This window comes from Dichomitus squalens (genome assembly GCF_000275845.1).
Source record: "Dichomitus squalens LYAD-421 SS1 unplaced genomic scaffold DICSQscaffold_3, whole genome shotgun sequence".
Taxonomy (NCBI): domain Eukaryota; kingdom Fungi; phylum Basidiomycota; class Agaricomycetes; order Polyporales; family Polyporaceae; genus Dichomitus; species Dichomitus squalens.
This window is the reverse complement of record NW_006766885.1, coordinates 899,277-923,128: the sequence shown is the minus strand read 5'-3', so window position 1 is coordinate 923,128 and position 23,852 is coordinate 899,277. Positions and strand designations below refer to the sequence as shown.

Here is a 23,852-nt window from a genome sequence, read left to right as displayed (position 1 = left end):
TAGCCCTCGGGACAGGCCCAAATATATGGGTTTTGAGGGGTTATGGGCTACCAGAACTTTAGCGCCTCATAAGCGCCCTGATAAGTCCCAGTTAGCGAGGGCTGAACAGGCGTCTACTGACCCTTTGAGGGAGCGCTATGGGATTTCGAACACACTAACCTACCCACAACATGGTCGAAGCGTGGATGGACACTGGGAGGACACTGGGAAGAATGTGTCAAGTATTTTGTGGGTTATTGATGAGCAAAATCTCAGTGTGCCCACTATTACCGTATGGGTTTTGAGCCCTAGAAGGCTATGGGTTATGGGGTATTGGGGACCTATGGGTTATGGGGTCGAATTCCCCCTATCCCGACTTGGGAAAGCCAAAATCCTATGGGTTTTCGGAGTTTATGGGTTGCCAGAGGTATGGGTTAGGAGGGTGTCGACTGTACTCGTCTTATGGCGATATCCCTGATCACGAACAGTGCGTAGACAACCACAGCGGGCGCGGCAGCGGTCATAGTCCACTGCGCACCATAGGTACTTCAGGGGCAAAGCGCACATGCACGACTGTACGAACATCACTGCTGCGCGCAGATTCTTGCACATGCCCATGGAGTGCAGTTCGATGAACCGGCGTCGACTCCCCGAGGCGGAGAGAGAGTCCTTATCTACTTAGGAGTTCGACATCGTTGGTTATCTACGTCCTTTCGCCCTTGCTTTCCATCTAGCTCGGCGCCGCCATGGGATCTGCACCATTCAAGGCCACTCAGCCTGCACCCGAAGCCGAGTCGCATCTCTCCGAGAAGACCCTCCTCCAGTCCTTCTCCGACGTCCGCATCTCCGTCCCGCTTTCGAAGGATGGTGCGCTCCGGTTGGACCATGTCGACCGCTGGGAGAGCGCGGTCGCACAGTCGCCCAAGCTCAAGCTCTCGCGCTCGATCTTGAGCCATTCTAACCTCGACGAAACTCTCCTTAGGCGCGAGGCGGTCATCGCAACCCCGCACGTCTTCAATCTCGAGCTCGACTTCAAGACGGGCCCGATCACGGACCAGAAGGACACGGGCCGCTGCTGGGTGTTCGCGTCGACCAACGTGTTGCGGTACAATGTGCAGAAGAAGCTGAACTTGGAGGAGCTCCAGCTCTCTCAGGTGCGTTCCGTCTATCGTTGACCGTTCGCCAGAAGCCCGAGTCTCCCGTGGTCGTACATACGGAGGGCGGCGTTGCAGGCGGGCGTGCGAATGGGCGTGAGGCATCTCGGCTCAACACAGCGGCGTGCTAACTTGGATATCTGTATCTGCAGTCGTACCTGTTCTTCTGGGACAAACTGAACAAGGCCAATTACTACCTCGAGCTCTCGATTGAGCTCGCAGAACTGCCTGTCGATGCCCGCCTCATCCAGTACCTCGCCAAGTCGCTCATCAGTGATGGCGGCCAGTGGGACATGGCCGTCAACCTCTTCGAAGTGCGTTCCGTCTCCCTTACTCCTTGGTTACTACCGCATACGCCGCCATCTCGCTCCCCGTTCCTTCATTAACCATAAACGGGCATAATCTCACGCGTACACAGACCTACGGCGTCGTCCCGCAACCTATCTATCCCGAGTCCATCCACTCCTCCCTCTCCCGCCCCCTCAACATAATCCTTAAGACAAAGCTCCGCGAGCACGCACTAATCCCGCCCTCTCCGACGCGGCAATCCTCGTGAAGCTCCGCGCGAAGAAGGAAGAACTTCTGAAGGAGGTGTATGTCGTGTTAAGCGCGACGTTGGGCGTGGCGCCGAAGCCGGACGAGGCGTTCACGTGGGACTACTACGATAAGAGCGGGAAGGCCGGCTCGTGGACGGGTACCCCGAAGGAGTTCTACAAGGCATTCGCGTATGATAACTACCCGGTGAGTCACGAGCGCAAAATACATAGAAGAAGGCGTAGAACGCTCGACAAAGAAAGATAGCTGATCCGACGTGTGCTCACCATATAGCCGGCGGAGTCGTTCTCGCTCATCCACGACCCGCGGAACGAGTATGGCAAGCTCTACACGATCAACAAACTCGGGAACATCTGGCGCGCCCGCCCAGTGCTCTGTAAGTCCCAATCCTCTTCGGGCTCTGACGCATGACGAATCCCCTTAATATATGGAAATGAAACAATCTGACGATCGGGCTCGCAGACGTTAATACGCAGATCGACAACCTCAAGCAAGCCGTCGTGCGTCAGATCAAAGCCGGCCACCCCGTCTTCTTCGGCTGCGACGTGGGCAAGTTCTCGAACGACCCGCTCGGGATCATGGACCAAGAGTTGTTCGAGTACGAGGCCGCGTTCGACATCACATTCGGGCTCTCCAAAGCGGACCGACTGCGCACACTGGAGTCGCAGATGACGCACGCGATGGTCATTTCGGGGGTGCACTTGGACAAGGAGGGGAACCCGGTGCGGTACAAGGTCGAGAACTCGTGGGGGCCAAATGAGGGCAACAAGGGGTACTTCGTGATGAGCGACCGGTGGTTTGAGGAGTGGGTGTACCAGGTGGTTATCCCGAAGTAGCTTGCGCCGAAGGATCTGGTGAAGGTGTTTGAGGGCGAGGAGAGGGTTGTGCTCCCTGCGTGGGACCCTATGGTGAGTGCGCGTTCTCAATGGATTAGCGGTCCACTGACAGGTGAGCGGATAATAGGGCGCCTTGGCGTAAGGGTGTACGTATCATACAGGGACACTGGCGTATCAGTATGTGTACAGTAACTCTGCGTGTGTGCGTGGCGTATAGTTGGATCATACGGCGTGCGTCCGTGAAATCTCGACATCTGCGTCCTGGGTGTCGTTCAGTGGCTGTTCTGGACAGTCTGGGGTACCGCCGTACTGACCCTGATCTTCGTAGGTTCGGTAGTCTTCATCTTCTAGCGAGGAAATGTATACAGGGTCAAACTCAAGGCTGGTAAGGGGACCATGTCGACGCTTGGAGATATCGGGCACCCACCGCCGTCGAACGCCGTTTTTCGTCGTTCGCTGCCGGTTGATCTCTATCCAGTGCTCATAAGTATTGGAGGCCTTTGGCAGGACGCTTCACTTCCCTAACTTGTGACCGACCTCTTTGTGCCGTGCCATATTACTCCAAAACTTTGGGAGAATAAACAACAAAGGTTAATCTCAGACGGTAATCCTTCAAGGTATGAGTCAAGTGGCGTTGGTTCGTTATTCAATCCTTGTACAGCAAGAACACAGCGGACTCCCTCGCTATTCTCCCGTTGTTGGGGGCTTTGTTACGATGCTTGGCTATCCCCCACTGACATAGAGCTCCCAGACACCTCCACAGACAACATAGCGGATACCCCGGCCAAGACCCGTCAGGAACCTGGTGCTACTCGATACACTCCTGACTCCGGCTGAAGGCCAGAGGGTTGGTTTGGAATGCGAGCGGAACCTAAACGTGTCCATTTTCCCGCCCGCTTGTCTGGGGTAAAGGGATGGCCACGGCTGGCGCCCTCCGGAAAGCGACTTTGAGCTGCGCCTAGGTGTCAGGCTCATCCTGGGGACAGAGCGGAAAGGGAGAGATTCACCTCGCGAGCTCTCCTAGGCGCTGCCGTGACGTCTCACGGTCCAGGCCCTATGCCTTGGTTCCCTGAGGAATGCCTTTCTCGAGGACGCCGAGGACGCTTCCTCCTTGCTAAAACCTGGAGTCGCTGAAGGTTCACATATATGGCGCCGTGCATGCCGTTTCCCCGCCAAACAGACTCTCTGCAAGAGGCGAACTATAGTCAATACATGTCAAGCTGGATATGAAGCAATCAAGTCCGCACCTAAGGTTTCTCTCCAACTACCGGCCAGCCCAACGCTCGGTGAATAGGGTTCGACCGTTGGTAGGTGGGACGATTATTTCAATGAACCGAAGCGGGGGACCGGGCATCGATGACGATGTCGCGAGAGATTGTCGTGTTGAAGAAGGTGAAGGCGAGATCGAGGGCGGACGGGGATAGGCGTTCGTGGCGGGGACTACCGACACGAACGCCTACCCCCGAACATGCGTCGAAGCGGGAGGATGGGTTGGATAGAGTGGGGACAGAAACATTGAAGGCGAGGGCTAGTGCTTGTAGGCCGCTAGGTTGAAGAGAAGGTGTGGTGCGTATGTAGAGGCTTGTTGGTGGTCGGTTGCGCGGGTAACGCAGTTGGCTGGGAGACTTGGAGATGATGTTGAAATTGCAAAGAGAACTGGTCGCCCTGCACTGCGCTTAATACTTATGCTCAAGGAGGCTGGATGCCTGCTTTTCGGCTCATAGTGAAAGCCAATCACCACTTGAGGTTATTTATATGTCGCTGATCGTGTGCTGAACCGGGCTTCACGGAGCCTAGGCTTTAAGGTGTGATACATATGGTCTTCACATGTGGCTGGCTGACTGCCAGTGACTGGCGGTGTGACATGCAGGAGCTATTGCTAGCCTCCTCCCCGAGGAAGCGAGATCGAGTGGCTTTGCCGTGCTTCGAGGCTTGTCTAGACCGGTCAACCTGCTCGATCATCACCTGCCTGCGTTATTCTACAACGACGTTTGAACTAGCCACGCAAGACATCGGCTTTGAGCTATCGTGCTCACCTCCCTGCTTATGTTCTAATCGCGTAGACAGTACCAGTTCCTGCGATGCCCCTACAAGGAGATATTGAAGTGATATTCGAGCGATCGAGTAGAGGTATACAGAGACCCATTCAATGCATGATGCCTCATAGTAGGTATGAATTGGATACATGAACACGATAACGATGCTTGTCCTATCTCTTTACTGCTAGTGCATCTACGTTGCCAGCTCCGCCAGGGATAGAAAGCCCAAGAGACGACCATGAGCCCACGGGGGTGCAGGACGGTGAGTGTTTCGATTTTGGTTTGTACGTCGGCAGGCACTGGGCGTGGATTGCGTAAAGGATGTGTCATGGAGAGTCAGTAAAAAGAGGCCAGAGATAATCTTCAATGACTAGCCTACCTAGTCTTCGAGATCGCAAGTACGGGAGGACACATGCCGTCGCCCACGTAGTCCGGAGGGGCCGACTACACAAGGGGGAGCCACCGCCCAAGTTCGTCAGTCCCTCCCTGACATACACCCTCAGGCTCCGGTGGCTCGGAAGACCTGACGGCAGCATGCCAGCGACTACGAAAGGCGACCTTGGTGGCGACTGTATCACTTGCGGTGACCGGTAGATGGTTGTTGTGTGCGCAGACTCCACGCCTAAGGGGCGATCGACAGAAACAGGATCAGGATATAGAAAGATGGGACAAGGCGATGGTCGGACACTTACTGGGCTGATCTCCTTGATCATTATGATGCGTTTGGCTTTATCCCCACCCACCCCGCTTATGACACGTAGTCATCGGAAGGGCGGTGGTATGCTCGTCTGGGTTGCTGAGCGGAACCAACAAGGGCAATGATCTATGCTGGCAAACGCCAGAAGACCGGCATCAGTGCCTTGCCCAGAATGAGAGGACGTGTAAGAATGAAAGACATACCTATTGACCATAGCGTCGGCAAGAGTTGAATGAGACCCCAGGAGCAATCCATCTGTGTCTATTGATCATACCACTGGAGATATGGTGCATTGAGTAGACGGGATAGAACGGGATGTAGGGAAGATGGCGGTAGGTGGTCAGAAGGAATCGCCGCAAGATGAAGCATTATAAACTACACCAAGGGTAGGCTGACAAGGTTTTTCGAGGGCTGACATCTGAGCTTCCGAGCTTACCTTCACAGCTGTTGAATTGTCAGCCGTGTGACGCAAGTCTCGGCAGTGTCCACGGTCCGACACAAGGCAGGTTTGGTGGTTTGTCTGCGATGTGTCTTGGAGAGACAAATTGAGCCGGTTCACTTTCTTCTGGGCTGCTTCTCAGATGTGTCCGTAGGTTCCGAGTGCTCGTTGCTACTTCTGCCTATCTCACTGATCATGAGAATCGTAACTGTAGGCATCATGAGATATGCATACGGTTCTCCCAAGTTGCCCGACTTTACGTGGAATAGAGTAAACCGGGCCGGTGGGGCCTGCGGAGAGTATCAGCAATCATGAGAAACACAGACAAGATCTGGCCCTCTGGAAGGGGATATCATGGAAATGGGGAAGAGAACAGAGTGAAGGGCGGGCGCTGTATCGCGTCTAGGTGCTAGGGACGTATCTGAAACTGGGCCGCAACTGAGGTACTGCGGTGGGCTACCTGAGGTCATGGCGACGAGCATATACTTGAAATTGACCCTCGTGGACATTGTTCGTGGAACGTTTTCCGTGACAGGATTTTGGCATTCGAGACATTTTTGCGCGCTTTTGGTCTGAGTGGTTTCATCGACGTCGTGGACCGCTATCCCATCGCTTTTTAGCGTGTAATGAAAGGCGCCATCGTCGGTTATGACGCAGGTCGATCACCGAATAACGCGACTAATCTCGGCGACGCGATAGCCAAGGACGAGGCTGTCACCCCGGGTGCTCAAAGGGACGGTCTCGCGCAGGGCATCAAAGTCTTCTATGATAGAAGGTCCGATTGAACGCTATATTTGGCTGTGGGTGTCGAGATACCGACTGTGCGACGGTTAGCTGCTAGCTGTTTCAAAAAGTGGCAGGAATTTGCTTCGCACAGAGATGCTCGCTACTCCTTCGTGTTCGATGCGCAAGACTGCTGGTAGCGGCACAACACAGATACAGCCCCCCGCATGACGACAAGAAAGAGCCTGATGCTCAAAGCAGAACGACCGTGACGGCAGTCAAAGGCGTGGACAACGGGACGGGCTGCGGCCCGGGTCGAGAACACACCGTGAGAGCAAGTACTGAGGATACCAGCCGCCTTTTGAATTCTGTCCCGATAAACCCACAAGCGAAACAAGCCAGACTCGGTGCAGCACAGGTACATCGTCGACCGAGCCGCCGCCGGCGTCCTTCGCAATGCGTCGGGCTCAGCGATGCTACTGAGGCGTACGCCGCGTAGCCTTATCTTAATATCATACTAATAGTACTACAGTCCTACTCGTCTTATGGCGAAATCCCCGATGATACCACGAATGGTGCGTAGCCAATCAGGCTCCTCGCATTTATCGCAACAGTCATTGAACACCCCACAGGTACCACAGGGGGAAAACCCACACGACTGCTCGAACCTCAGTGCACAGGTATCGACAACGCGCATGCCCATGGGTTGCACTCCCAATAAGCGGCACGGCACGCCGAGGCCCGAGAAAGTACTTATCTATGGCAGCGTCGACTACGACTTCGTCAGCTCTCTACGCACCTCCCGTCCTTGTTGCCCAGCCTAACTCAGCGTCGACATGGGATCCGCACCGTCCAAAGCCACCCAAGCCACCCCCGAAGGCCAGTCACACGACTCCGAGAAGGGTCTCCTCCAGTCCTTCTCCGACGTCCGCATCTCAGCCCCGCTCTCCAAAGACGGCGCGCTCCAGCTCGGCCACGTCGATCACTGGGAGGACGTGGTAGCGCAGTCGCCGAAGCTCCAGCTCTCGCGCTCGATTCTGAACCACACCGACATTCGTGAGACGCTCGTCAAGCGCGAGGCGCGCGTCGCGGACGCGCATGTCTTCAACCTCGAACTTGACTTCAAAACGAATCCGATCACGAGCCAGAAGAGCTCCGGGCGCTGCTGGCTGTTCGCGACGACGAACGTGTTGCGGTACAATGTGATGAAGAAGCTGAACCTGGAGGAGTTCCAGCTGTCCCAGGTGCGTTCTGTTCGCCGATAACCGGTCGCCCGAAGCCCGAAGCTCCCAGCCCCGTACACACGGAGGGAGGAGGACACGTTACGCGGGCGGACGGGTGTGACATTTTCGCCATGTATAGCGGCGCGCTAATTTTGGTATCTGTATCTGCAGTCCTACCTGTTCTTCTGGGACAAACTGAACAAGGCCAACTACTACCTCGAGCTTTCGATCGAGAACGCGGACTTGCCTGTGGATGACCGCCTCGTGCAATACCTTGCCAAGGAGCTCATCAGTGATGGCGGCCAGTGGGACATGGCTGTCAACCTCCTCGAGGTGCGTTCTGTCTCCCGTTCTCCGCCCCGCTCACGCTGTCATCTCAACTCCTCGCTCCTTCATGTACAAAAAATACGCGCATGAATTCACACGCCCGCAGACCTACGGCATCGTCCCGCAACCCGTCTATCCCGAGTCCCTCCACTCCTCCCTCTCCTCCCCCCTCAACACCATCCTCAAGACAAAGCTCCGCGAGCACGCACTCATCCTGCGCTCGCTCAAGGCCTCCCTCCGTTCCAATTCCGCAATCTCCGACGCCGCGCTTCTCGCAGCGCTCCGCGCGAAGAAGGAAGAACTTCTGAAGGAGGTGTACGTCGTGATGAGTGCGACATTGGGCGCGGTGCCGAAGCCGGACGAGGCGTTCACGTGGGACTACTACGATAAGAGCGGGAAGGCCGGCTCGTGGACGGGGACTCCGAAGGAGTTCTACAATGCGTTTGCATATGATAAGTATTCGGTAAGTGACGAGCGCACGCGCAACCTGATAAGAGAGGGAGGCAAACAATGGGTGCTGATACGGCGCGTGCGTACCATGTAGCCGGCGGAGTCGTTCTCCCTCATCCACGATCCGCGGAATGACTACGGCAAGCTCTACACGGTCGACAAGCTCGGGAACCTCTGGGGCGCCCGCCCGGTGCTCTGTAAGTCCCTCATCCCCACCGCGCTGATCCGCACATCGATCCCTCTCGCGTATTGGGAAAACATGCACTAAGCTGACGCCCGGGCTCGAAGACGTGAACACGCAGATCGACAACCTCAAGCAGGCCGTCGTGCGCCAGCTCAAGGCCGGCCACCCCGTCTTCTTCGGCTGCGACGTCGGCCAGTTCTCGGACCGCCAGCTCGGGATCATGGACCAGGCGCTGTTCACGTACGAGGCCGCGTTCGACATCTCCTTCGGGCTCTCGAAGGCCGACCGGCTGCGCACGCAGGAGTCGTCGATGACGCATGCGATGGTCATTTCCGGGGTGCACTTGGACAAGGAGGGAAACCCGGTGCGGTACAAGGTCGAGAACTCGTGGGGGCCGGACGTGGGCGACAAGGGGTACTTCGTGATGAGCGACCGGTGGTTTGAGCAATGGGTGTACCAGGTAGTTATCCCGAAGCAGCTCGCGCCGAAGGATCTGGTGAAGGTGTTTGAGGGTGAGGAGAGGGTTGTGCTCCCTGCGTGGGACCCTATGGTGAGTGCGCGCTCTGTATGGATTGGTGGTCCGCTGATGGATGAGCATGTATCAGGGCTCGTTGGCGTAAAGGGCGTGCGTATCATACAAGGTTACCGGCCGGACTCTCAAGTGTACAATAGGGTAAACCTGCTCGTGTGCGTGGCATATAGTAGAATCATACAGCGTCCATGCGCGAAATCTCTTCGATACCAGCGTTTTGGGTATCGTGTGGTTGCCGTTATGAAGAGTCTGAGGTACTGAGCCCAACCTTCATCAAAATTGGTGTCGCTCAGGCCTCCTCCCTCCGCATACGTCATCTCCAGTCCGTCTGAACTGTCCGCATAAGAGGAAGAGGCAGGCCTCGTGGAGCCCACCTCGACGAGCTCGGTCATGGACGTGACGAAGGGCGGCAGAGATTGTGCGCCGTCTGGGATGAAGCGCAAGGTCGTTGAGGAAGCTGTTGATCCGTCAGTAGCGAACTTGCGGTCCTCTTCGACCCTCCGGAGCTTCAGAAGGTGATGAATGTAGTAGTTGTCGACCTGATCGTGGGGCGCACCATGGGCGCGGTTGTTGTCCTTACCACTACCACTTTCTTTGCAAGATTTCCTTGGACCAAGCGGCTTGCCGGGCCTCCCGCAACCCTCTAACCTGCTTGTGCATCTACCGGACAGTGCACCCAGGAAAGCAGCAGACATGGTTGGCCCGCATCAATGGAGATCTCGGTGTATGTCAAGTCAACGTCGCCCGGCGAGACGAGAGTCACTCTGGCAACTGCTGCCAACTGATTGAGCAGCCTGGCGATAGGTCAGCACATCGCGAGCCTCAGTCTAGCGCAAGGCACGCAGAAGACGGAGTGGGGTATGAAGCAAGTCGTCATCTCGTTACTACGATACGCGGAGTAGGTACATGCAGAGTATGACAAGGGCCCGCGAGCCAGTGGTCTATGGAAAGCGACACTACGTAAAGTTTAACCGTTCTTTGGGGATCCAATAAGCGGTATAACAGAGTTCGGGTACGATCGGGGTGTGAGCACGGGATACGAAGGGGCTCATAACCAGCATTGTTGCATGAGAGAAAGGGGTCCGGAAGCAGGAAGTAATAAACAATTGATTGAGATGACGTGAGGAAGAGAAGCGGCGCGCCGATGGTTTACAGATAATGTACACGAGACGCGCTTCCCTCTCTCACAGTCCGTCCAACAACCCGACTCGCAGAGCAGATGGGGTGGGATGATGGCAGCCAAAGCAAAGCACACCGTTCGAAACCACTTCGTCGTGTCGTGAGGTAGTCGTCGTTAGGTCGTCTGGAACGTAGAGCACGAACCCGACTGAGGGCCCCACTGAGCACCTCAGTTCATGTCCTCCCAATTAGGCCGGGGCGCGCCAATAGATAATTTGCCCATGATCTTCCGCTGCCTGAGGTTCTTCACCTCAGTGCTGATCAGATCACGTAATCGCTCTAGATCGAGGCTGCGCTCCGCTCTTGAGCCCATCAAGAGGTTGCGCCAGATACCAGCCGCGGCGACGGAGTTCTCTATGGGGAGCTGCATCGGACGGTGGAGGCGCACCATCTTTTGCATTAAGTGATCGGGGCTGGGATAGATAGCATCTGGCCAGGCAATACGGATGGCGAACCACCATCCAAGGGGCTGCATGGGCATCTGTCAGTGATAGGCATCGCGGCATTAGTGTACTGTGGGACTCACACGGCCATCAGGCAAGCATCGCTCGGGGTAGGTATCGTAGGTGGTCAGGGAACCATCAGGGAGAGAGAAGCTGCGAAATACGTCGTGAGCACAGATGCTACGCGTGAATGAATCTAGCATTGACGCGACAACTCACCGATGTACAACCCAGTGGTTGTCGTCGTTCCGGTGCTTCGCCAGCACGATCAGTAACCTCGGGATGCCTTCCAGCCCGAACGGCGCCCAAAGGTCACGCAGCATCCCGCAGGCGTCCCCGTGCCGGCCGTTGTACACAGCGGTACTGATCGCGTCTGCCATATTCGGCGGCACGAACAGGCGGTCGACGCGCCCGGGCGGCGAGTCGGTCATCTTCGCGCGCACGTACCGCTTGTACGTCTGCGTCGACCAGATGCTCAGCGCAATCTCGTCGACCTGCATCCCGCGGCTGCAGCTGTTGACTGCGTTGTCGAGCTCGGTCATCGGCCACACGATCGCCCAGCTTAAGAGACGCTGGTGGATCCGCTGCCAGGGGGGTAGCATTCGCGGCTCGCTGCCGTACTCGTTCTGCTGCCATACTTGCCCGTGGTCGATGGGAAGCATCTCGACATGCGTGTCAGCAGGGATAGGCGGCAGTGGAGGCGAGCCGCGGCGGTCGGTATACCCGCCCGTGTTGCCGTCTGGGATCTCAGGGAGACCCGACTCGGTGATGGCCGCTTGCGCGTCGGCATCCTCGTCGTATTCCCCGCCATCATCCCTATGGAGCTCCCACGTCTTGTGTGTGGCTACGGACTGACTCCCAGTAGGCTTGATCCGGAGCTTGTACAGCTCTTGCTCGAGGTACTGTTGCCCGGGGGAATTCTCGCGATCCTGGCCGCCGTAGTCGACGTCTAGTCCGCGCGTGTCGGCGTCGGTATCTGCGAAGTGGTGTTCCTCCTCGTCCTCGTAGATGTCCTCCTCCCTGATCGCGCCATGCATGGAGCCGTCGTGGTGGTGCATGGAACCAGGGAGGGTGTGCAGATGTGTTGAATCCCGGATCATCTCCCCCTCGCCAGACACGTACATGGACTCGTCGCCTGTCTGATGCTGGTGGATGTCCTGCGTCATTTGGCTCTGTTCGTATCCGCCGTCCATCTCAGAACCCTCGTAGTGCTGGTGTCCGTTCGAGTAGTTCGCGCGCTCTGTTACGTAAGAGCCTCCGCGAGAAGAACGCAGACTCTTTTCGATCTTGGGTGCGAGGGCGTCGATGCGGTTCTGCATGTTGATGAAGCCTTGGAGAAGCTCCTTTGCCCATTCCGGCGGCTCTTGTCCCGCAGGACCAACACCCGAGCGCTTCGAGCTGGCGCCCGTCAGCAAGGGGATGAGATGTACGGTGGGGTCATGATCATGATACGATTTCCGATAGGCTTTGATGGACTACGGAAGGTAAGTTGTGTTTAGCTTCCGAGCAGAATGCTGGAAGACGTCGGGTGCTGACCTCGTTGTCATACTTCATACCAAGCTTTTTGACACGAGCCCTGACAGCCTTCCGAACCGCCTTCTTCACGGGCTCACCCATGGGCTGGTCTAACGCATGGAGCAACTGACATAGCTCCATATCGTGGAAATGCGAGTTCTGGACCTCAGGCTCAAGAGCCGAGGGAGCCATCGCCGACAGGGCGTAAGAGGTACGTGTCCGGGGGACGTCAAGCACGCTTTGCACGAGGCGTTGCTCCTCGGCACTGAGAGGGTTCTCCGGCGTGGCGGCGCGAGATGGCGTCGGTGTGGTATCGGGATCGTGCGCGGTGTGTCTGGATCGCGCGGGCGACATGGGCGGCGCGACGGACCGAGCGCCCTCAGTAGGGGCGACGCTGCGCTCGCGAGACACTGACATTGCCTGGCTTCGAGGCGACATCGGAGCTTGCGACCGGGCTTGAATGAACGGATACATGTTAGAGATGCGCACACGATACTGCGACTGACTGTCCTTACCGGCACTCTGCGACTTCGCGTACCCCGTGCCACCAGAACCATGATGCCCATTCACTTCCGTCGTGCTCTTCACCGATTTCGTCGGTTTATGGGACGGCGTGCGCGCAGTTTGCCTCTGTCTTTCCAGATCGCGCTCGCGCTCCCTCTGCTCCTCTTCCCTCTCCCTCTGCTGCTGCTCCAGGAGCTGTTGCTGCTGGCGCAGGCGTCTTGTCCCGATCTGTGAAGCAGATTCGGAAGGGGCAATGGAGTACGCCTTATTGGTCCGCTGGCCGTCATCGAGGACAGACTCCGGCAAGGGCGGATATTGCGTGCGCTGGGTCTTCTGAGTGTTCCGCGACTTGACAGACTGGTTCTGAGAAGCAGCGGTCCGAGGCGACCACGGCCGCTCGGGTGCTGCGCCCGCGGCCGTGCCGGTGCGTGCGGGAGAAAGTGCGCGCGAGGCGGCTTTTGGCGAGACGACCTGTGGCACATCAGTTCATATGGTGCGATCGCAATGCGCCTGATGCACAAACCCCATTCTCAGCGACGGAAGGAGCCTTCTGAGATGCTTTGGCGGACGTAACATGACGACTTCTAGACCCGACGCCGCTGGGCGCGCCTGCATACGACGCCGCACCAGCGATGCCTGTTGTCGTCACAGGCGCCATGCCAAATTGCTATCTATTGTCAGACGTCGTTGTCACGAACTGTATGTTAGAAGCACCTTACCGAAAACGGATTGGGATGGCTCTCTGTGGGTGACCCTGGGCTCCCGACGGTCGTCTCGGGGAGGGGTACGGCAGCAGCCTTGGACGGACTGGCCTACAGGAAAGGCGTGATTGCGTTAGTTCCCAGAAGGAAGCACGCGCATCAGGAACCAAAGACGCACAATGCCGTTCCTACCGTTGAAACTCTCCCGGGGCAGGGGTCCAAAGTTACCAAATGAAGACCCGTACGATTCGAATTTGGGACCCGGGGGGTCGCCAGGGCCAGGCTCGTGGTCAGGCTGGAAGGCCAAGACGGGTAGGATGGGTCGCCGGACAACGCGGAATGGACGATGATACTCACAATGCCAGTCGTGTGGATGGGTATGGTGCGGCCCAGCTCAGATGCATGCTCTTGGACGTCAGACCTGATGTCTTCACCACCATTCTCATCGTCTCCCGCCAACTGCTCCAGCTGCCGGACGCTGCTCGCGGCCTTGCTCTTGGAACGGGGGGAGCGGAGGACGTCTGAAGTGGTGAGACTGCTTCGCATGTCGTCATCAGGCGGATTCTGGTTCAATCCTTCGAGGTATAAGAGGACTGTTACGCGCGCGCGCGTTCATAAGTTTACGCATGCAAATGCTGCCAAGGCAAGCAGGATCGCACCTTTCTCATTCGATGCTGCGCGCAAAAACGGGGAGTCAATCAGAGCCAGCTTCATCACAGAGGGGCCATGAGGCGTACCGGGAGTGCTGGACCGCATCATGAGAGTATGCAAGCTGCCCTGGCCATTGCCAACAGCAGACATGATTGATGGGTTCACAATAGGATTGGGTGAGGGTTAAGCTGGCGTGCAGCAGGTGTTGATCGCGCGGACAAGCAAGGGTAGATATACAGAGGAAGGAAGGAGACGATAAGGTATCCGGAAGAGCACAGACAGAGGTATGGGCGGTCGAGTGAGGTCACACAGCGGAGGAAAGGGAATATGAACTTGGTCCAGAGTTTGCGGCCTCGAGGCGGGCGCATGTTCGGATTCCTGTTGTCCCCTGTTTGCCGTTATCGGGCGCTTCCCATATCAGTGCCTCCAGCCTGCACGCCTCTCAGCAAGGCTCCTTGGGTCCCCCCACCTCTGCTGCGAATGGTGAACCGTCTGCCGTGCCTCTTTCCCATTGCTGCACACATGCGCGATCGAACAGATGTTTGCTTCTGGCCGCAGCGACCGATCGACTTATAGGGGCCATGATCGGGTCGGCACCGCACTCATATCGCCTCCATTCTCCGTCTCGGCAGCGGCCAGATTTCACTCATCCTTGGCCAGGACTCTACTCTACTTACATCTAGGATGGCTGAAGAAGGAGGGGTGATGCGAATGTATTCGACACCAACAGTGAGTCTCTGTCGTATCGCAAGGAATCTAGGTCCTGACTTGTGCTGCGTAAACCGCCGTTAGCATCCGGGTCAAGAATGTATAAAACGTCGCAAGACTGCTCACAGGCCATCTCATTGGCAACCTCCTTGGCCCCGGAGTCGAGCGTACGAGGGCGCCCATCACGGTCATCATGCTGAATGCCGCCTTGGCATATCGTCGTCACATCCGCCCACGTCCCCACCGGCCCTTTTGACGTCTCACGCATCGCCCAACGCTTCGGCTCAGGCTTTACAGCAAGCGTGGCCGGGACCATTCAGTCCCGCAAGACCCGGAGCTCAGCGGTATACTTTTCGGTGCGTTAAGTATCGAGTCGTCCTCAGCAGCACCAAGTTGATAATATTGCGTAGCTGCTTTTGCGGGCGCCTACAGGTGCTACAGCAGCACGCTCGCGGTGGCATCGTACAAGTACAGCGTTCCAAGCTCAATGTGCTCGCGACAGCAGCTCTGTCACGAGCACGTTGAGCTCAGAACGCGGTGCTCAATAGTCGCCGATGACTAAGGGGATAGCAGCAGGGCCATGCCTTGGTGGCGAATTGACTTGGGCATGTCCACAATGCAAACATCGAACGTCCTAGTGGGCAGCTAGGGTAGTCAACGCGTGGCCTAAAAGGAATTGCTAGGTTTCAGTGAAGCATTGGTTTCCTTGAGTATGGGTATGGTAGCCTAGAGGATTGACGTGCTGACAACACTGCTATCGGTAAGTAGTGAGGTTGTCATCTAGGGAATCATCGCTCAATGGACCTGCGTTAGTGGGAAAGGCGATTGCAGGGATGCGAGCGATGTCCCAACTTTCGGCACTACTACTGAGGTCCTCCATCCTGCAGACCGTAACAGGTCAATGATATAGATCACACGTGCATGGATGCTCGGCTCGCTTTGCGCTCTCAGGCTTTCAATCGCGTACAGAGCCATACCTACTCTGGGTTCCAATACATGATGTAGAGGTTAACGGAGTCTATCCGTATAACGCCAGAGGGCATAGGGCTTCTAGATATCGTCATTTTTCAAGCAATCTCTCTGTCGATCACCAGGAGTCTAATGAGCTGTATGAACAAAAGTCATGGTAATGTCACCTCTTCGTGTGCAACTCCAGTAAGGGTTAGCTTTCCCCGCCAAATTGCGAGTAGCCGACCGAAGCCTTACTCGCCTTATTGAGCGGCTACGGGCGATTTACAGCTGTTTGCACCTGCATAGGCTTCCTCGAAGTACTTGCTCAAGTCGGTTGTGAGCCAAACCATATGCGGGCTAGCCAGACGCTCTGACCCCCCACCGTCTCAAAGGCCCTCGGTGGGGCCCTCCAGCTTCTTGAATGGCGGATCGCACTCGCATCTTGGTCGGCCCTCTAACCAAGCTGAGCCCGGTTTTCTAAAGGGGCCTACTTATGGACATGCAACCGCTGTAGTCAGTACTTGGACCAGACCAACCCTGCACTAATCCGTCGTAACTGGAGGTTTAGACCTGTTTGGTTGTGTTAGGATCAGAAGCCTTTGCACAATAAGACAAAACAACGCCGAAGCCGGCTTAGTCACGACGACTGAAATGACTCGGACTGGGGGCCGTCTAGCACCATTCCTGTGGGCTCTGAGTGAGTTGTACTAGAGGTCGACTTCAGTGACGTACATATACTGTGGACACGACGAGGGCCTGGCTTGAAACCACACCAGCTGTTACTACTGATCAACATGATGGGCCCATGCCATGTACCGAAGGATTCTCGTGCGGTTTAGGTAGCGGGTAGGAAACTGCATGTTCAAGTTATGACTCGCACCTTCGTGACATCCCACAGCTCCCATATTTTATCTACAATGAAAGCCCACGAAGATCTAGAGGAATGAGGAGTTTCACCTTTACCACCAATATCGTTGTCGTGGAGACAATCCCTTCATGGTTCTGTGGATGTCGCTAACCTATGTAATTTGAGAGCCGGTTGCCAATAGGCGCTACTCGAAAACTCACATCTGTATTGTCGGAAATGGTGAACGTCCGGTAAGTGCTCCGAGGGACTCCCTCCTACATATGCCATGCTTGGCCAAGCTGCGGTGCGGTTGCCCACACTGGTCGCAGACCTCTGACAGAATGAACGACGGTCAGTTCAACCCGCTCTATGTACAGCCTACTAGAGTGCATTTCCCTCGACACCCGCTTATGAAGACTGGCCTCTCGAATCCCCGTATCGAATGTTCTTGATGGTCTCCATCGGTCGTGAAACATCTTACCCACATGTACGAGCGGAAACTTCGGATATCATTATGGTACGTTCGGCTATGTTCGCCGGGCCAGAGGCAAGATACTAAATAACATTAAATGTGTGACCCTCCACCATTAAAACTATATAGCCCGTGGCATGAATGAGTAATGAGACGTGTCACCTTCTTTTAGCAGAAGGTGATGGCGAGGTTGACCTATACACGAAGTATGTCAGCACTACTACTCAGAGCACAACGGAGGCTTGATGCTTACGTCGTTGCTCTCGCACTGAACCTGGACCTGGGTGTCGTCGGGCTGGCGGAAGGCAGTGGGGCAGTTAGCGTTGTCGCAGTTCGCCCCCGCGCCGTCGCAGCCGTTGTAGTAGCCGAATCCTGAAGTAACGCTGAACGCATGAGGGGCGATCAAGCTGAGGTCGGTCGACGAGCCAGCGCCAGGAGACGTGGGGTTGACGAGCGTCGTTTCGACGAGCAAACAGTTATCCCCGTTGAAGCCGCAGTTTCCTGTAGGGGGTCGAAGCAGATCACAGCAGTCAGCGTTACTGGGCAACACTCGAACATTTAATTGGGTAAAGCATACCGGTCTGAAGATAACTAAGGAGGTCCGTCAAGACACCTGCAATGCAAATACAATGCGTGTAAGGTGACTTACGCGATAGCAGCGGTGATAGGACCGTTGGTAGTATAAGCACCGCCGGTCGAGAGGACTTGTCCGTTTTGGATCAGAGTAGGCTGTGGCGGATCATCAGTTCATGTATTGATCGTCGTTTCTGGCATCGCCACATACAGTTCCGAAACCACAACTGTCGAAGACTTGCAATGAGAGTCTCGTTCAGCTTTCAGAGCACGAAACACGACCTACCGGTTGTCGAAGGTGATGGTGTGCGTCTCGGCGAGGGCGGAGCCAGCCAGGGCGGCGAGGGCAAGAGCGGAGGCGACAAACTTGAACATCGTGATGAACTAACGTCTACGAGAGTCTGATTCGACTGGCGAATGCAAAAGAGATCAGAGACAGGCAACAAAGGAGTGAGGGCGGGCTGGTTGACCAACATCGCGTTCACCATGCTTTATAGGTCTTGTAACAGGACCCCAGATCCTGAGCTTGAGAACAACGCACATGCGAAACCCATCGGCTGTTCATGACATCGCAGCACTGTATGGGCGAGGCCGGAAATCGAGTGGTACTTAGCAATGAATCTTTTGCTGTTTGACATCAGTGACCGCATGTCTGTTTGCAGGTGATGGCTCTGTACGCGGCGACAGGCGCCGGTGATCGGTATCCAAAAGAAGCCAGACTGGTCGCCGAGATCCAGGGTACGATCGGCACCTTCTGTTTACTCAACGCCCACCGCCACACAGGTCCAGACATCTCCGTGGCCCGCATGTCTGCGCTGCACGCTCGTACCCCAGAAGCAACAAGGCATCATATACTGTTCACAGTATTACAGAGTTATGGGTATCCATATAAAATATGTGCGTCACAAAAAAGAGAGAAGAATCACTACCACAAGATCATACACGACCTGCATCCAATCGCGCCCTTCAGAGTACGACTCCACATCCACATGGCATAGGCGTTAGAAGATGATAGAATCAGAGATCATGTCCGCTACGTCAGTCGTCCACATCGTCGTCGGCGCCCACCTGCGCTATCTCACGTCGGTGGTGCTGCATCCGCACAGGCGACGGCACGATACCGGCACTGGGCGGCGGCTCCTCGCTTTCCTCAATTGTATCCTCGTCGGGCTGACCCTTCCATCGGGCTTTCGGCCCCGCAGCATCGTCTGGGCTGGGCGAGGAGGTGACGAGAGCCTTCTCGAGCGCCTTCTCGCCTCGCTTTCTGAGCCGCAGGGACATCGCCGCCTGGAGCGAGTCAATGTAAGAGTCGTATTTGACTATCTCCGTCAACAGATACTGCGACTTCTTCTCCCAGTTGGTCATCGCCTTCTGGGCGTTGGACGAACGCGGCTGGTACTAGTCGACAATATGCACGTTAGCGAACTGCCGAACGCGAGCCTACGGCGCATCAGACCGCAGTGCGCCGCACTCACCAGCTGTGTCATCGGAGTCCTCAATTCGTTGTGCTGTTGCAGATCTTCCTTCAGATGCGCGACGTGCTTCTGTAGCGCTTCCAGCTGGGTCTCCTCGTCATGTGTGCTCGGCACGGACGGCGGAAGCGGTGGCTTCCATTCGTTGATGTACGTCCTGTCAGCCCATGGCGACTTGTCCGCGCGCACGGTGGCGGCCATGTCTTTGAAACGACTACGCCCGCTGCGAACGCTCTGCGAGTCCGTGTCCCGGATAGAATAGTCGTCTTCCGAGATGGAGCGGCCACGGGTGACCGGATCTGCAACGCGGCTCCAACCGTATTCCATATTCGAGACACCGCCGACGAGAGGCTCCTTGCTCTGCCTCGCCGCCCAATAGTTGCATGTTGACACCCATTCGTTCACGAGCTCCTCTGTGCCGGCTTGGAAAAAATACACGCCGCCGTTCGACAGCGTCAGCACCATGCAATGCGGGCGCTGTCGGTTGTAGCCTGGCGGAGGCAGCGCATGGGCGAGCGAATGGGCGAGCAGCAGTGTCCCCACAGGCGTCGCATTTTCCTGTTTCAAGGTCAATGTTGACCAGAGCGGCTCTTCGACATTGACTGATACTCACCAGCCAGTTTCCGCCACCAACAACACTGGAGCCGCCCAGCCCGTGCTCGCCGAATGTGAACATGCTGAGTTCGCCCTTTTGGATGACCACAAACACATCCATCCACGCCTTCGACTTGGCCCGCTTCCCCGCGCACTCCCAGTACTGCTTCCGGCACAGCATACCCTCCTTTGCCCACGGGGGCCCGAGAAGCGCTAGCTCCTCGTCAGTGATGCTGATGTCGGTGGTCGAAGAGGTATCGCTGCGGAGACTATGCTCGTCGTCTTCTCTCTGCTCACGGATGATTGTGTGAGAGAGATTGGACGCGAAGCCGAGCGCGGGTGCCAAGAACGACACAGAAGAACCATGCATACCCTATTTCTGACGAATCAGTGATGCCCCGCGGAGAACGGTTAGTGACGGTGCAGGTGCATTACCTCGTTCGACGTCGCGAAGCTCGGTGCAGGGCTGGCACGTCCGTCGATACTGCTGCCGCTGCTGTACGGACTGTGGCCTTGAGCACCCAAGATGGACTGCAAGCCCCGGATACTCCCGCGCTTGAGCGTCGTCAGACGGTCCTGCTGAGTGCGGACGCTTCGGTTCCGAAGAACCGTCCCGTGAGGGCTCAACGACGATGTTGACGATCGAGCTAGGAGCATATTGCCTGTGGGAAGGAGGATCTGTTGCGCCTTTACCGCATTGTAGATTTCCTACGCACGAATCAGTATCCCAGGATGACACACATAAGTTAGCCTCAATCCTCACCTTCAGCATATTCTCGATATCCAACTCCCAATTACGGTCAAAGATGACCCCGGGCGCAGACGAGGGTGCCGACGCCGTCGGAGGCGGCAGGGCACTAGCACTATTCTCCAGGCTCTGCTTGCCATCGGCGTTGCTCGACGCCCCGACGGACACCGAGCTCTGGTTCGCCGAGGACGACCCGATGGGGTCTGTGGATGCGAGCGTCAACTGTCCGGAGGAATTGACCGGCGTGCCTGCAGAAGGCGAGAGCGCCTCCCGAGTGACGCTGTTCCAGCTGGTGATACTGTCGCTCCGCTTCGCCTTGGCACGCACAGTGTCGCCGGGGTCAGAACTGCCTCGAATGCTGCTCCAGTCGTCGTAGGTGAGATCGATGCTCGACGCCATTTCGTCCGGTCGTAGCTGAAGCTGGATGGTGTTCATCGTATTCCGCACGAACTGGTTCCTGGACATGCGGTTTGCGAGCTCTGCGACATGGAGATCGGTGTTGAGCAAGAGCACGGAATATGAAACAGCATGGACGACGCCTGCACAGATTCAACGCGTTAGACTGGAACTCAGAGACGTCCAGGTGAGGCAGACATACTGGCAGACCCCAGGATGGAAGACGGGTTGCATTCCCAATACCGCCGCGCGAACTCCTCAAGGATACGGTCCACCTGCTGCGTTTCCGCCTTCAGATAGAGCTTCGCACACAACCGTCTATCACGGAGCCATATGTCAGCGACACGCGTCGGAACCGCTGCGTGCACTGCAGCAACGCACCTGAATGCCTGATCCAGTCGGAGATTTGAGAAGTCGAAGTTGTTTACGTAGTGGCGCAGGGCCGTCTTGTTGATGAGGCTCCTGCAATGTCCGTTAGCGCGTCGACACGGACCGGGTCTCCACCACCGCTATGCCATATACGCACTGTCCGCCAAGCCACTCGGCGATTTTATCCTTCGGCAAGAACTCTTCGTCTTCTGCCCAGCATCGGGCAGCAAGCTCCTTGCCTCTGTTGTCGAGGTCGGCGGTTTCCTCCTGCTGTCTCCCAGGCGAGCTGCGCAGCGAGAAGCGTGCTAGCACGAGGTCGTTCGTCGTGAGGTCTTGTTGCGAAACTGCGGAAAGGCCCGGCACTGCATGGGAGTCAGCAAAGCTATTCATGGAAGAGACGTTGCGGGAAGCGCAAGGTGACTCACAGACGCGACCGTCGTCCCGGTCCGGGACGAGGGACGGCTCCGATGCGGATGCTGTAGAGCGATGCTGCACGCGGAGCCTGTTGGATTCTCGAGATGCGGAATGAACGTGGTGCAAAGAGGGGCCGCCGATTCGGCTCGAGGGCGAACGTGGGCCATACTTTGGGTTTGACGAGCGCTGAAACGTCCCAGCATTGGAACCAGCGCGCGATCGCAAAGGAGTGCTTAGAGATGATGTACGAGGCGGAACAATGGGAGGCTCCACAGCGGAGTTGGGGGCAGAGGAACCAGCATCTACGAGATTCTCTTCGCCGCCAGCGACGGTCTGAAGCGTGACGGCAGGGGTGCCAAACTCAGCAGGAGCTGTGACCGCCGTCCTTGGTGTCGGACGGCCATTGGGTTGAACAGACAAAGGAGCGATCGTGTCACTTTGCGAGCGAGGAGCGAGGGGCCGCTTCGAAGGCGTCGTAGGGTCCCGGAGGTCCAGCGACGTAGACGGAGACGCGAGCTGCTGTAGTTCACCTCTGAACTGCGACATGATGCCCTCAAGACGGGTGCCCCACCCAGGAGAACCTTCGAGCGCCTTGGTGTCAGTCGAGATGCGGAGCGGGCTTGGCGAAGCCCCCAACCCCATAGCTTTCTTGATCTCTGCGTCGCTGACGCTCATGCTCCTCCGCTTAGTTCTGCTCGGGGTCCTGATGTGTTGTCCGGCACGCTGCTTGACCGTCTGGGTTGGAGAGGGTGACCGAGACCGCTGCTCGTAGTCGACCAGCACAAGGGACTGATCGTCCGATGTGTCTGTCGCCCCCGATGGGCGTTCATGATGGCTGATGGGCGGAAGAGGCTTGTCGTCGCCAGACCCCCTTGGCGGAGCGGAAAAGACGTCGGCAGTGTCAGCAGGTCCAGGTGCGGGTACGCGAGACGTGCCTTTAGGTAAAGGCGGAACAGGAGGAGGAAAGGCGTCGAACAGAGGCGAGCTGGAGTAGTTGGCAAAGGACGCCGTGGACGGCGAAGACGTGAGGGTGCGCTGTGGACGCAAGGTATCGTACATCCTATTGTCTGGAGTTGGACAAGGGTGGTAAAGACTCACGGATCGCTCTCGCGTACTGCCTGTTCCCAGCATTTTGCCCAAGAACGCGGACGTCTTCGCCCGCACAGAAGACTTTGCAGGCTGGAGTTGCAACGAGAGCGTCAATGGCTATGGTGACGGCGTACTAGCAAACACAATCACCTTCCCGTCCTTCATGGACCCAAACGACCTTGGGCTGGTCAAAACCCATTCAGAACTCGCAGCGCTGCTAGCAGTGGAGCGCTGGTCGGACAAGGACAGGTTCTGGGAGGACCTCATCTTGCCTCTGGGGAGAGGGGTGACTTGGGGAGAGGAAACGGGCGATTGGGCTGGCGACAATAATAGTGAGGGAAAGGATAGGAATGCATATGGCAATACTTACCCTCTCTGGACGACGAGTTGCTCGACTTCTTCCCGTCCTTATGACTCCCCCCGGCGCCGCTGCCGCGTTCTTTAGCTTTTCGAAGGAGTGTGGCAAGATCCGGGCTGCTTGCAGTGCCTGGGGACCGATACATAGAGCGCCGCCGTGTCTGGTAGTCAATGTCCTCGGGCGCGTCGTAGAAGACCTCGCTCGTCGACGACGACGATGATGGCGAGGTGAGGTCGGTGGCGGTAACAAGGCCCGAGCGGGCGGCGCTATTTCCGGGAGAGGGTGTGGGTGGTACAATGATAGGCGTCGCCGGCTGGAGGCCTAGGTAGCCCCGCTGCTGAGGCGGGGAAGGAGAAGAGGAGAGAGAGATGGAGGCGTTGGAGCTGTCGCTCACGCCGAGCTTATCGACGTCGAGGCCTTCCTTGAGGAGGACGGTGCCGCCTGCGCGGAGAGCCTGCTCGAAATCTAGGTCGGTGCGGGAGGTGCGTCGGCCAGCGGGGCCATTGGCGTCCTTGGACGCGATCGGCTGGAGGCCCGAGGGAAACGAGGACGGCGGCACGGACGACCGCGGGGAATGCTGCCTGAAGAACGACGCCAGAGTGGAGGACGGGCACGAAGTCGGGAGCCTGGGACACGGTGGGCGAGTCCGACTCGACGCGCACGTCGCCGTCCCTGCCAAAGCTGCGGCCTCTCCCATGACCAGATCCTCCGCGATTGGCTCCGTCCGTCC

General features: G+C 57.0%; 6 protein-coding genes across 6 annotated transcripts; 3 read left to right on the top strand and 3 right to left on the bottom strand.

Moving 5' to 3' along the window:
- Positions 1–725: 725 nt before the first annotated feature.
- Positions 726–2,666, top strand: DICSQDRAFT_143946 (peptidase C1B bleomycin hydrolase; the record flags this gene model as incomplete). The annotated part of the gene is made up of 7 exons (XM_007361853.1): positions 726–1,133; positions 1,286–1,447; positions 1,692–1,874; positions 1,962–2,064; positions 2,151–2,497; positions 2,525–2,596; positions 2,652–2,666. The coding sequence occupies 7 exons, from the start codon at positions 726–728 to the stop codon at positions 2,664–2,666; spliced, it is 1,290 nt and encodes a 429-aa protein (XP_007361915.1).
- A 4,592-nt stretch (positions 2,667–7,258) lies between these two features.
- On the top strand, positions 7,259–9,226 carry DICSQDRAFT_166325 (peptidase C1B bleomycin hydrolase; the record flags this gene model as incomplete). The annotated part of the gene is made up of 6 exons (XM_007361852.1): positions 7,259–7,666; positions 7,817–7,978; positions 8,079–8,435; positions 8,517–8,619; positions 8,711–9,156; positions 9,212–9,226. The coding sequence occupies 6 exons, from the start codon at positions 7,259–7,261 to the stop codon at positions 9,224–9,226; spliced, it is 1,491 nt and encodes a 496-aa protein (XP_007361914.1).
- A 767-nt stretch (positions 9,227–9,993) lies between these two features.
- On the bottom strand, positions 9,994–14,438 carry DICSQDRAFT_79293 (uncharacterized protein). The gene is made up of 11 exons (XM_007361851.1): positions 14,218–14,438; positions 14,140–14,154; positions 13,838–14,073; positions 13,659–13,775; positions 13,499–13,591; positions 13,303–13,446; positions 12,791–13,250; positions 12,297–12,730; positions 10,980–12,235; positions 10,844–10,913; positions 9,994–10,786 (listed from the first exon to the last, which is right to left on the bottom strand). The coding sequence occupies exons 1-11, from the start codon at positions 14,279–14,281 to the stop codon at positions 10,487–10,489; spliced, it is 3,189 nt and encodes a 1,062-aa protein (XP_007361913.1). The 5' UTR covers positions 14,282–14,438; the 3' UTR covers positions 9,994–10,486.
- Positions 14,439–14,780: 342 nt separating this feature from the next.
- DICSQDRAFT_132843 (uncharacterized protein) lies at positions 14,781–15,917 on the top strand. Its single transcript, XM_007361850.1, has 3 exons — positions 14,781–14,860; positions 14,924–15,195; positions 15,250–15,917. The coding sequence occupies exons 2-3, from the start codon at positions 15,040–15,042 to the stop codon at positions 15,385–15,387; spliced, it is 294 nt and encodes a 97-aa protein (XP_007361912.1). The 5' UTR covers positions 14,781–14,860; positions 14,924–15,039; the 3' UTR covers positions 15,388–15,917.
- Positions 15,918–17,130: 1,213 nt separating this feature from the next.
- On the bottom strand, positions 17,131–18,323 carry DICSQDRAFT_98959 (glycopeptide). The gene is made up of 7 exons (XM_007361849.1): positions 18,157–18,323; positions 17,969–18,092; positions 17,894–17,909; positions 17,759–17,838; positions 17,687–17,700; positions 17,363–17,610; positions 17,131–17,304 (listed from the first exon to the last, which is right to left on the bottom strand). Exons 2-7 carry the CDS (start codon positions 18,055–18,057, stop codon positions 17,278–17,280), a joined length of 474 nt encoding a protein of 157 aa, XP_007361911.1. The 5' UTR covers positions 18,058–18,092; positions 18,157–18,323; the 3' UTR covers positions 17,131–17,277.
- Positions 18,324–18,720: 397 nt separating this feature from the next.
- On the bottom strand, positions 18,721–23,819 carry DICSQDRAFT_50416 (uncharacterized protein; the record flags this gene model as incomplete). The annotated part of the gene is made up of 12 exons (XM_007361848.1): positions 18,721–19,080; positions 19,158–19,712; positions 19,768–20,121; positions 20,184–20,456; positions 20,512–21,035; positions 21,095–21,210; positions 21,274–21,354; positions 21,419–21,605; positions 21,687–22,710; positions 22,774–22,845; positions 22,915–23,081; positions 23,135–23,819. 12 exons carry the CDS (start codon positions 23,817–23,819, stop codon positions 18,721–18,723), a joined length of 4,398 nt encoding a protein of 1,465 aa, XP_007361910.1.
- Positions 23,820–23,852: the final 33 nt, after the last annotated feature.